We start from the raw sequence: 12,428 nt of genomic DNA, 5'->3' as shown, positions 1-12,428 counted from the left end.
ATGAAACCTGAATCAAATTTCACTCATTAACGCTGGCGTCAAATCCTTTATTTTAGTCTCGTTGCTCTACAAAATGTTTATTCATGCTGTATCCTATACGTTCATTGTGATGAGTATATGGACTTGTTTTGTTGGCCAGGTCTAACTATATGCCTATTGACTGTATCCCTCTTGCTTTAATAAACAATGCAACGATCAAATAGTTCTCTGAATTCAATGGGAAAAAAGATGTTTTGCTTATACGATTTAATAGTTTATTATGGATGAGTTATCATAAATTACTTATTGTGGTTCATTTTGGCTAGGTCTTGTAGGCTAGCAGCAAGGATAACCACAGTATAATCCACCACAGGGACCAGAAGCGTAGCACGGACCACAGAAATTAGGGCCATAACACGGTCACACCCTGTAATTGACATTTGACTTAACGGTTGCTTCTTATACCCTTTCAGGGTATTATAATCTTAGTCAGAAGTTCGTAAAGAAATACTTACATTCAGTATGCAGATTAGTTAACCTAGAGAAAACTAACAGAGGAAGTCTTTCCGAATTTAATTTGTGGCTTTTTTGGCTTAGTTGTGAGCGATTTTTGATTCAATGACATGATCCTTTGGCAAACTGCAAGGGTATACAAATTTCGGTTAGTTTCCTATCTTGTTCTAACTAAAATATTTATTAAAACACAATTTTATTCAGCCAATAGAGAGTCCGAAAATGTGTTTTGAGCTAATTTTAAACACTAGTATAAAAGTGCATTATTTTAAACTTTAAAATTTAAAGTAACTAAACATTTTTATAGCATTTTCTTGCATTTAAAACTTTTAGTAACTGGTATAAATTATATATTTTTCGGACACAATCGCTGGCGCCGCCGATACGTTTTTGATTGGAAAAATTGGAAATAACACCGATTTTACATCCATTGTTGTGCGTCATAAGTTTACAGTAAAATAAATTTTACACAATACTTTTGACATTTCATGGAAATTGTATATTTCATATAATTTGACAACTGTAAATTTCGTGTGGACTGTGTAAAAGCGTGTAGAAATACTAATTTAGTTCCAATATAAGCCACCAAATGGAACTTCTTAAAAAGTTGTTTTAATAATAGACTAAATAAAGTACTTATTAATTTATATTAAATATTTATTCTTAGTAAACAAATTCAACAGCTTAGGCCTAGGCTTGTACAACGAAACTATCTAAATAAGAACGTTTTTGTTACTTCTGGCTCGGAGCAAACGCATTATCAGCGAGTTCTTGTCCAGTCCGTAGATGGAGGTCTGGCCACTGGACTCCGAGAAAGACTCATCCGCCGTGTAGTCAGCGTTCTGAGTGGTTGTTGGCAGTTCATCGGAGGCCAACGTTGTCGGCGACTCGCTGCCGGTGGTTTGGCTATGCAGCTCCTCGGCCTCAGTTGTGGAGTACAGGGCGGTGCTACTGGTGGATGAGTCGGTGGATTCGCTGGTCGGATAATCTGTAGTCTCGTCAGGGTCCGTGGTGGAGCCTTTGCTGGCTGATTCCTCCAAGGGGGAAGAGGCTTCCCAGCTTGTGGGCAGCTCAGCAGTCGAGGGCTGGGTGCTGCTGGGTGGTGTTGTGGTGCTGGGCACAGGTGTGGTGGAGCTCATGTTGGCAACCTCTTTTGTGCTTAGCATAAAAAGCAGTTCGGGCGCAGCATCATCATAGGCATTGGCAGAATTTCCAATGTCCAAGTTCAGCAGCTCCGTAGAGGCAAGGCTCAAGATCTTTGGCACCATGGTTTCTTTGGTAGAAATTCTCGTGTTGGCGGACTCGTTTGGCAGTGGTTTAGAGCTGGACACAGGAGTGGTGGTTTTGGTGCTCAGCATGAAAAGCAGTTTGGGCTCAGTGTCTTTATGGGCATTGGGAGCGTTTCCAATGTTCAAGTTTAACAGCTCCGCTGAGTCGAGAGCCTGATTAGCTGGTACTTTGAGAGGTACAGGAGAAGCTGTGGTGCTGGTGGAATCCCCGGTGATCTTTGGGCTGTTGATCCATTGGTACTGCGAAGCCTTCTTGAAGGACGTTGGCTTCTTGCTGAAAATGCCCTTGACATTATCAAGGGTTTTTTGCACGAGCCAGTTATCGTTGGTGGACCAAGAGGCTTCTCCGCTAGCCGGCACATATTCCATTCCGCTGGCTCCGCTTGACCCCTTGACATCATTAAATCCCGCTGCTGCCATGTCTATCTTACGTATCTTTCGGTTATTAGCTTCCAATGATGGCGTATGTGTGGTCTCGAAGGCTTTCATCGGGAGCTGATGAGCCTTTGGAGCCTTTGTTGTGGGCTTTATCCCAGCTTTCCTAATGTGCAACTGTGGTGCTGTGGTAGTTGTTGTCCTTTGAATCCCGTATAGAATGCGTGGCACCAGCGGCGAGGTGCGACTCTTGTAAACGGATGCTGACTTGGATGCCGCACCGGCTGACTTTTGGCACTCACCCTTGTAGGAGAACTTCCAGGCTGCCAGGAGAATTAAATTAAATCCTCTCTTGCATTTTATAGAGATCAGGTGCTACTTACCGCTGATGGGGTCCTTGCATCGTGCCCGCTCCAGGTAGCACTCATTGATGATCGTGTGGTGGACGCCGTTTCGACTTGCACAAATGGGTTGATACACCGTGGGACACGGCTTGTCGCATCGCCGACAAGCTCCTTCGTGAGAAATGGTCCAAGCTACACGAAAAATATTAAACTCAGTTCTTAACACTTGTTCCTACAAAATTTCGTGATTAACTCACCATTTCCGACCTTCTGACTGTACTCCATCAGCTCGCAGACACTGGCAAAGGTGCGGCTTTCGGCCTTAAAGGTCCCGCAGACGGGCTCGTTTCCAAAGACACAGGTCTTACCTGTGTCGTGCCCCCGTTGCATCTTTGACTTTTTCTTTGGAGGAGCTACCACATATGGCTTGCGGGCGGGCAGGGAATAGCTCTTCACCATGGCGCCCGTGTTGCTGATGAACTCCGTGTGGAAGGTGGAGGGTGCGTAGATTTCCACGGCATCCTCGGGTATCTGGAAGTCTTCCGCTTGAGTGGACTTTCCGTGACTCCTCTTCGTGCGGTCTGCATCCAGCTTAGGTTTGGCTTTTGGCTTGAACTTGCGGCTGTGCTTCATCTTGGTGCTGTCCTCGCCACAAAGTCCCTCGGAAACGATGCGCCAATCTGTGCGCGGAAAGAAAATTATGAAATTACTCGCAATTCAATGTTATTTCATAGGAAAGGCAGTTTCACTGCCGTGATATAGCTATTAAACTGGATAACAGTTCCATATCCAACACATACTTCTCTGGGTCTTAATGTTCTCCGCATTCACCAGGCACTCGTTGGAAAAGGTGGACTTCACACCCGCATACATGGCACACACTGGACGATAGACCTTGGTGCAAGGAACGGGCTTAGGCAGAGGCTGTGCCTCAGGCTGAGAACGGGGCTTGGGCTGAGACTTCTGGCTAACCAGAGGCACTGTGTTGAGCCTGGGACACGCTCCCCAGTGCTGGAGCAACCAGTCGGATCCGGAGAGACACGAGGCTCGCAACATTTCACAGCGGCTACTGAAAGTCCTGCGTTCACCTCTCCGGGAGCTGATTCCGCACACGGGCTGGTATCTTGCATTGCACTCGAAATCGCAGTTGGGAAGACAAAAGCGGAGGGGAACGTCATCTAACAAAAAAATTAGAAGCAAATTATAAACATGAGGCCTCTTAAATTACTTGCACTTGTAACAAATCTTGTTTATAATGAGAATTCTATATTAAAGTAATGAAATACTCACACAGAGGGCCATCCATGAGGCTACCTCTTTGAGCCTTCCTCAGATCACACTCGTTGCCAAACAGGAAGTGCATTCCACTTTGCCGGCTTTGGGCGCATACCGGAACATCGTCATCGGAGCAGGGCACACCGGCAGCGGAGGCCACCAGCAGGTGGGAAAGTAATCCAATGCAGAGGAGCATCATTCGCTGTTCGGCCATGTTCTTGCAGTTCTGAGACACCGAAACTCAATGCAATTCGAGATGCGACCGGGCCTTTTATATGACACTTGACAGCGGCGGCACGCGTCGAAGTCTGATACACTCACCCAAGATCTTGGTATTATCGGAGCCAAAATTCTGCAGACATCACATTGCGCGATAAACACGCCTGACATCAGCATTCTCCGAAATTTGTCACCATCCGATAGAAGCTTCGATTGTCCGGACCCGCTCTATTGATGCTCCGATCCATAGAAGAGTCTGCGCCAGCCGGCCGCATCTTCTACGTGATATTCGGTCGATTTTTTGAGAGGCTACCAGATAAGCATAGATTGTGGTTTCGAACAATTTGGCGACGACTTCATAGTTAGTATCTTTTCCGCTGCTCTCTATGCTGATAATGGGTACATTCCCTGTCAGTTATGCGATATCTAACTCTTCAGTCAATATAATTCCGATGTGGCTTGCAGAGAGGGTGCAACAGAAATTCTTTTTTCTGGCTGCCACCTCATTTTCGCCACCGAATGAATGGGCCAAAGTGGCTTACTATATCTGTACAGGAAATAATTATAAGCCGTCAATGTCGCTACTCATTCAATAAAAAATTCCGAAAATTCTCACGCACGCCTCAAATTATCTGTGGCAATTATTCACCTGAAGATTATTCATCAAGTTCTGATTATCTTAAACGCCTTTAATCGTGGTCATTATGTTCACGCAAGATGCTGTTCGATGTTCATGTTAAGCTCATGTAAATTGGTAATTGGACAGCCTACATATACCTAAACTATACGATACTTAAACTACACATATCACAATTCTTGGTAAGGTCAGGGCTGATAATACATTTTAACACTTAGTATACAGTCTGAAACGTCAAAGAAAAATTTATAAAATATACTGGTCGTAATTTAAATAATTTTAAATAACTTGCAAATGTGTTTATTTTTTTATTTGTTATTTACAAATATATTTTAACATTTTAAAAACGTCTTTAAGGGGTCATAATTATCAGAAACAAAAATAGAGCAACGTTCGTACACCTTGACACTGACTTTCAAATTATTCATCACAAATATTCACCAAGACGTTAATTGGTGTTTTTAAAGACCCAGTCGTGGTGTCAAAAGGTACAAGTATTAGCCAATAACCGCTAGCCAAAGCTGCATGTGGGTCAAGTTTCCGCAGATCTGCGACCATCACCTGTGTGTTATTTAATAATAGCTGGCATTTCCAGTAGGCGCTGCTGGAGTCACCGCTAATTTGTGTTCTTACGGTTCTCGGCGGCGCATTATCTGGCCAAGAGATCGGGGCTTACTTACCAGTTGGTATCGCGTCACAGTCACGCGCAGGCGTCATGCCAACTTTGGCAGCTGCTGCTCATCGCGGTGTAGGCCAATTGCTAATTCTAACTTCTCCTGGGGCTAATGACAAATGATTTGAGCAGAGCACCCGGAAAAAAAGGCACAGTAGAAGTAAGAAAAATCGTCTTATAGGTTTATAAGCCATTATGAAAGATAACTTCGGGAGGCCTTACAGTTTGCAATTGGATCAGGGTTCGAATTGACAGTCGATAATACGTAAGAAAAAATTGCATTATTTTCAATTAAGGTGTATGTTTATATTTTTCTAAAACGGCTTTTTTTGAGTGCAGGAACGGGTGCTAAATTACAAAATCTAATAACGCGCAGCGAAGGTGCAATCTGCCCGAAAGAAAGCCGCGGAGTTGTCGCGGAGCTGAGTCAGCGGAGTCGCTGAATGCGGCCTAGAGAGTCGAGTGGAGCCGCTGAGAGCCAGCGAGTGGAGAGCGGAGCGATCGTAGAGCTGCTTGGAGCGGTGGCCAGAAAAAGTCGGGCCAGTCTAACGACGAGAGCTGAAGCATAAAGACATGCGACGTCTCGGGAGCAACGGCCGTCAGAGTCATTGAACGCTTGCATTTTCCTGGCCCAAACGCAGATCATCACACGCCGAGACAGTGCCCGCGGACAATCGGTCTACACTAAAATAATAAACACGAGCTTGAACTAAATAGTGCTTAAATCAGTAAGTATGGTGCTGGCCACGCCCCCCGTCGGCAAGGGAGGAAGCTTCATGGAGCAGTATCAGCAGTACTCCGCCCACTGTGAGGCCGCGGACAGCGGCAATGGCAGCGACCTCGAGAGCAACGGCATCCCGGCCAAGCCGGACGACAGTGAGGAGAGCGGACCCTCCTCCCTGGGCAGCGACTCCATGCACGGCAGCAGCACGGAGTACGTCCGCCAGGCCGCCTCCCAGCCAAGTGGACAGCGGCAGCGCCAAAAGTCGCTAAGGGCCTTGGGCGCCCTGCTACCAGATAGCCTGCTCCGTGACATTCGAGATCGACGCGGGTCCGAATTCGTGGTGCAGTTGTCCAGCAAGCCCGAGGAGAAAAAGATCCAGGCCAAGGCCCCGGAGCAGCAGAGCAGCCCGTTACGTCTGGCCCGCGAGTCGCTGAGCGAGGAGAAGATCGAGGAGCTGCGGGCGGCCGTGGAGCGAGCCAACTTTGTGCAAACCGGTGAGGAGACGCTGGACAGCATTGAGGCCGCCCCGCAATCGCTGCCTGCAAGCAGCAGCAACATCAACTACAAGTATGCGGACGACCAATACTACAGCTTTCACATCAACGAGCACGAGAACTTCCCCAGCTTCCCGGGCAACGGCGACGAGGTGGACCATTCCCGCGGAGCAGGTGCGGGAGCAGAGGCGCAGAGCGGGATCCTAACGGAGCAGCAAGACCTCTTCGCCGGCTATCGGGATGTGCGCTGCGGGGCCGGTTCAACGCAGTCCACCATCAGATCGGCCAAGGGAACGGTGCGGGGCGTCAGGAACCGTGTGCGCAATGGAATAGCCACGTTCTTGCAGCTTCACCAGCAGCCCAATGCCAAGGTGAGTCGAGGGATCGGGACTAAGATGGGGATGGAAGAGGAATATTAGAATACGCTAGGGGTCAGGCGAGGGCAGAGGCAATTATCGTGCTTAATAATGGATTTATTTTCTATCGAAACTTGCAATGCACTAAAACGTTAAAGTATATTTCTCTGGCTTGATAGTTGCTTTAATTCATTTGGAATTTGTTTAAAAAATTTTTAAAATTTACATATTTAAAAGAAACTCATCATCATATACTGCGTGGCTTAAGTAGTTTCACTGCTGATAGCTTCAGTGCGTCTTAAATGTAACGATTTAAAGTTATTTGAATTAAAACCTGATGCCAGCTGACTCAATATATCTTCGCTACAGTTTCGACTGCCGCTGTAAATATGGATTCCGATATGAATATTCAGTTATTGGCGGTTACTCGGTTCCCACGCCGCTGGGCGTTGAGTCACCTGCTTTTCGGCCGCCCAGAAATTATGCAATTTGCGCGTTGCGAGCGAGCACTCTGCCAATTGTCTGGGAGAAAGTGCTGGTCTTTCAATATCTCCCGTATTCCGTATCTGTATTTTGTATTGGGGGCCAGCGCAGTTGGCCCGTAATCTAATGAATATAAGTAAGCTGCGCTTTCAGCGTCTTCGCGAGGTTTCTCGACTTCTTCAATTATAATGGAAACCGTTAAGTGGCTTATTTTGTCTCCGCCGATGTCGCTTTGTATGCGCTTAGCGCTCGTTTACAACTTGCCCAGATAGCGCGGATGGCTTAACTCGGCTCATGCCAGACCAGATATCTTGGCCGAATTCGGCTTTGTTTTCCGCTTTTCGTTCCCAGAGATTGGTGGTGGCTTGGTGCGCCGGATTGACGCGACTAATCGCAGTTAATGTCGGGCAGTTGGGGCAGCTGGAAAACAAATAAAAGAACAGCTAATTCAGCTAATTCCGTATGGAATTGCCATCGTAAACGCGCTCTTGGACACAGTTTCTTTTTCCGAGGCGTGTTCTCGGAACTAGTTTTGCATAAAGTGATCCGAGATTGTGAGGCAAATTAATTCATTTGATAAATCAATATCTCCGTTGATTTATGTTCATTGCCGTAGAGAGCTTTCTAGGTTTTGATTTAAAGTCTTTTGAACACAAGACATTTGATGGGTTAATTTATAGCGATGTCTTCGAAAACAAATATCAATGTACCGCATTTTGATTCATGCTTGCATTTCGATGCTGCAATTATTCTTTGAAGTCTGCAAAGATAGCTTTTGGATTGCATAAGTTTTAGTGATTCGATTTAACGATCAATCTTCATTGACTATAATTGTTTCCCTTTCCTATACCTGTGATAAACCTATTCATTTTATTATATTGAAGAGCTTTCTACTATTGCGATTGGGTAAATTATCTTATACAAACTCTTAAAATTTCGCATCTTAATATCGGAAATTATCTGGATTGCTGCCATTAGGAATTCCCCATCGCAAGTGACAGCTGGCTCATATTAGGGTTTCGAAATAGTTGTGATCGATTTCGGGTCTATCCACATTGAACACCGTTTAGGATTGGAAACCTGTCCCCATTTGATGGATTATCGCCCCAACGTTTTTCCGCCCATTTGAGCACTTTTCCCCGCTTTACCTCTGTCAGCCGTGACTGGAGCTGGAGTAGAAATCTTTTCTGGTCCATAAATACCTTACTGGCGGGGTATTGTTTTTTTATGCTTTTTAATTTTTATTAGCTGCCCCGCGCTCCCATTTCGCTGCCGCTCAGAAATTTCCCTTTGCCTAATTTAATGAGCAGATTTCAGATCACTTTAATTGTTTCTCCGAGTTAGTCTCTGACTGCCGTCGAGTCCGGGCTTTGCTTTTGCTTTTGCATTTCACTTTCCGAGCCACAGAGCCGAACTTGATGAATTGATGGAATGATAGCAGACCAGGAACACAACAGCCAGCGGATCAGCATAACTTAAGTGGATGCTAACTGAATAGAAATGTTTTATGGCCTTATAGCGGCTCGCATGCAAATTAGGGGTACGGGGCACTCTGGCCACAATGAGGAAAGTGAGATGCTGTTAATTATGGTGCAGCCCCAGTATGCAGAGCAGTAAAAATCGAAAGTGAAAAGGCGGCGGGTCTGTCGGTCTGCCTTTGCTTTGGCCTTTTTCCAGCTCTTTTGATCCAAGCTCAATGCTCGCCGCATTGCTGGGAGCCATAATTAGACCGCTCACCGCCGAATCTTCGATGGCCGGCCAACAAATTGGAGGTGCTGAAAACACAACATTCACAACTCATTTTGTCACCTTCGAGAAGCCTCAGTCTCAGCCACAGCTACAGCGGCGGTGCGATGCGATGCGGAGCAACGCTGTGCTCTGCGGCATTAGCCTCCATCTCGATGTGGCTGTTGCCCAACTCTTCGATTGCCAATCACTCCACCGCTGGCTCTTGGCCATACAAGTGACCTGCTTTCTCTTTTGTCCGCTTATTGGTAGCATTGCTGCTGCGCCGCCGATATTTCTGCTGCTGTTACTGCTGCTGCGACTGCTTCTGCTGCTGCCAAGTTGCACCTCCGCCGAGTTGACGAGCCAAAGGTCAAGCGTGCAAATCACGTGTGGCAATTGTTAATTGCCAGTGTGCTGGGTTTTCGGCAATGCTAATCGCCAGCCGTCGCTGACATTGAACCACTGACAGATGACTTGCCACTCAGCGGACTCGAGATCGGGCTTTTCTTTTCGCTAAAGGCAATCCACAGAGTTGAATTGGAAAAACAGCTCGGCAACGGCAACGTTCACTTAGAGCTGGCTTGGAGCCGAGCTGACTTTCCATTTGACCGCAGCTCGTTTGTTGTCTGTTTGCTTGCCAGCCAGCTTGTTTATTGTCGCTTTGGTTCGTGCTGCGTGGCTTTGAACTTTTTCTACAGCTTCAGCTTGTCGTGAAATATTTCTCTCGCTTTTGTCTATATCGTTTATCGTTGACAACGGCACATGCAGCTGCATCTCTCCCGGAATGCCTGATGCTGTCTGCATTTTCCTTCACTTCCCATTCCCATAACCCCTCGGGCTTCTCCAGCTTATTAATTTTTTGTCCTGCCAACGCAATGCAAATTCTCATCGCACCGGTTTCGAGATTCTTCGATCCAGTATACAGGATAGTAATATCGAATAAAGAAATCTTCTTTCAGATTATTTATTTCGAAAACTAGTTATTCTCTTATGGGTAATACATACGCAATTCCAAGTATGAGATTCCTTTATGTAAGCCTTCTTGGTTTGTTTTTACAATATATTTTGTGTTACTTTTGTGATCTTCACCAAAAGTAACTATTGAAATCATTCAATTTTAAATAAAAATATTTAAATGAAATTATTTTATTATATTGCATCGGCTTTGCCCTGTGCTGTAAGTCCATCTCCACGGTTCATTGATACCTGTGGTGTATGTGGGCATTAGCAGGTGGGGGAATTGGTATTGGTATCGGGATCGGGATTGGGATCGGATCGGATCGGAGCGACTCGCGTCGTCTCGGCTTGGTTCATTAGCCAAAGCAGACGCCACCAAAGTTGGCCAACTAACGGAAATGTTAATTGTCAAACGAAACAGGTTCGGGCTTACAAAATAAGACATCATAAATTGTCGGGAAAACATTCCAGGTTCCATTGTGCCGCCCGTCGTCGCTGTCTCTCCATGTCTCTGTATCTGTCTTTAGCTGCTTGCGTTGTCGATTGCCTAGCAGTTTTCCTATTATTGCTTAATTGTATTGATTAATAGGATTTTGAGTGACATGCAGAGTTGCCCGGTTACGTGACTCCAAGCTAATGAACCCGCAGCTCTGGCAGCAACGAGGGGCTGAGGTTTTCCACAAACCAGCCGCAGATCAAGTTGAAGTTTCCAACCAGTTTTCGGCACCCGAATCCCAATTTCACTTGTGGCTTTTTGGCTGAGACCCGATTCTAGCTCAAATGCTTTCAATGTCAATTTTCAACAACTGCACCTGGAGAAAATTTCTTTAATATGCAAAATAAATTTGGAGAGGATTAATAGGATGAATAGATATCTAAGGGCATTGCAACGAATCCTTAATAATTATGTTGTTGAATTTAGTTAAACAAAACCCACACCGATTTCTTTTAACATTGGACAAGTAACAAAGACACAAGCATTATAAAACCTGATATATAAATAAATAAATTCGCATGCATCGATCTTTTGTATTATAAAGCGCATAAAGGTCCATTAGATAGTGGTTTGACAGCTGAAATCTCGACCGATTCCGCGATACGCCTGTCGAGTGGCTTCCGCCTAGCCTTTGTCTGCGGTGGCCTTCATCCTCAGCTGGTGGAGACCCAATTTGGCATTGCCATTCTTGCCTGACCATGACAAACTTCGAAATCCGCGCTCTGTGGCGAATGCTGCGCCGATTTCCAGTTTCCAGTTTTCGGTGGCCTGCTTTCCGCCGCCAAACCAGAACTCAAACTAATCTCCGCTCTTCTCCTCATCCCATCCGCAGAACTTCAAGGAGAAAGACCTGGGCAAGGTGGTACTGTACACCACCAGCATGGGCATCATCCGGGACACGTACACGAAGTGCGCCAATGTCAAGCAGATACTGCGCACCCTGCTGGTCAAGTTCGAGGAGCGGGACGTCTTCATGAGCGTGGAGTACCAGGCGGAGATGCGCCAGCGGATGCAGGCGGGCCAGGTGCGAGTCCCCCAGCTGTACGTCGAGGGCCAGCACATCGGCGACGCCGAGACTGTGGAGCGCCTGAATGAGTCCGGCGAGCTGAGGCAGCTGCTCAAGCCCTACAAGTCCATGGCCAGCACCTTCACCTGCCAGACCTGCGGCGGCTACCGCCTGCTGCCCTGCCCCTCCTGCAACGGCTCCAAGAAGTCCGTGCACCGCAACCACTTCACCGCCGAGTTCGTGGCGCTCAAATGCATGAACTGCGACGAGGTGGGCCTGGTCAAGTGCCACAGCTGCTGAGCTGCAAGCTGCTAGCTGCCAATTGTGTCTGCATTTCCGCTCCGCCGTAGATCACCGTAGTTGTAAGCCCAGTTAATATTAGTCACACCAACTAACAATCGCATTACTCTAGGTCTAAGTAGTAAATAGCAAAACAGTACGTGGTCTCTGCGTTTCTTTCTGGAGAATGGGAGTATGGGGTTGATATTTCAAGGAAAAGTAACAAAAGTTTGTAATCGCTTTGGGTCATTAATTTTTATCGGAGCACTGAAAACTGAATGAATTACTTAAATAAAATCCCAGTTGTAAGTGTAAGTGAACTTAATATAAGTCTATCCATAAAGATTAATTGAGATACTCTAGGTCTAAGTAGTAAATAGTTAATAAATGCAAGCCTCTGTGTTTTCTTTCGGGTGGTTTTAAATCGTCGTAGGCTCTTGTATGACAATACCGGTAATTAATTTCTCTACAGAACAGATTTGGTCGAATAATGAAACATTTTATCATGAGCAAACTAATATTTGCCGGCAAATAAACAGCCGAGAGCGCAAAGCATATATTTTGAATGCAATTTAGCTAGTTTAGCGCTTTAATTTTTCAT

General features: G+C 46.0%; 2 protein-coding genes across 3 annotated transcripts; one reads left to right on the top strand and one right to left on the bottom strand.

The window, feature by feature from the left end:
- Positions 1-1,205: 1,205 nt before the first annotated feature.
- Positions 1,206-4,101, bottom strand: LOC108070676 (uncharacterized). Of its 2 annotated transcripts, XM_070286949.1 has the most exons (6): positions 4,097-4,101; positions 3,791-4,015; positions 3,301-3,678; positions 2,758-3,180; positions 2,540-2,692; positions 1,206-2,479 (listed from the first exon to the last, which is right to left on the bottom strand). In XM_070286949.1, exons 2-6 carry the CDS (start codon positions 3,987-3,989, stop codon positions 1,206-1,208), a joined length of 2,427 nt encoding a protein of 808 aa, XP_070143050.1. In that variant the 5' UTR covers positions 3,990-4,015; positions 4,097-4,101. The 2 variants fall into 2 exon arrangements, with proteins under 2 accessions (XP_070143050.1, XP_070143049.1); XM_070286948.1 differs by having other exon boundaries at positions 3,791-4,101.
- Positions 4,102-5,743: 1,642 nt separating this feature from the next.
- LOC108070657 (glutaredoxin domain-containing cysteine-rich protein CG31559) lies at positions 5,744-12,021 on the top strand. Its single transcript, XM_017161225.3, has 2 exons — positions 5,744-6,893; positions 11,375-12,021. Exons 1-2 carry the CDS (start codon positions 6,039-6,041, stop codon positions 11,846-11,848), a joined length of 1,329 nt encoding a protein of 442 aa, XP_017016714.1. The 5' UTR covers positions 5,744-6,038; the 3' UTR covers positions 11,849-12,021.
- The last annotated feature ends 407 nt before the right edge of the window (positions 12,022-12,428 follow it).

The sequence above is a fragment of the Drosophila kikkawai genome, chromosome 3R (assembly GCF_030179895.1).
Source record: "Drosophila kikkawai strain 14028-0561.14 chromosome 3R, DkikHiC1v2, whole genome shotgun sequence".
Classification (NCBI taxonomy): Eukaryota; Metazoa; Arthropoda; class Insecta; order Diptera; family Drosophilidae; genus Drosophila; species Drosophila kikkawai.
This window is presented reverse-complemented; position numbering and strand designations above follow the sequence as displayed.

Excerpts from the sequence above, each read along its gene's own strand:
- LOC108070676 (XM_070286948.1), bottom strand. The coding sequence starts at position 3,989 with ATGGCCGAACAGCGAATGATGCTCCTCTGCATTGGATTACTTTCCCAC. Across the intron at positions 2,693-2,757 it reads CAGTCAGAAGGTCGGAAATG|CTTGGACCATTTCTCACGAA; the intron begins GTGAGTTAATCA and ends TTTTTCGTGTAG. Across the intron at positions 2,480-2,539 it reads ATGCAAGGACCCCATCAGCG|CCTGGAAGTTCTCCTACAAG; the intron begins GTAAGTAGCACC and ends TTCTCCTGGCAG.
- LOC108070657 (XM_017161225.3), top strand. The coding sequence starts at position 6,039 with ATGGTGCTGGCCACGCCCCCCGTCGGCAAGGGAGGAAGCTTCATGGAG. Across the intron at positions 6,894-11,374 it reads ACCAGCAGCCCAATGCCAAG|AACTTCAAGGAGAAAGACCT; the intron begins GTGAGTCGAGGG and ends TCCCATCCGCAG.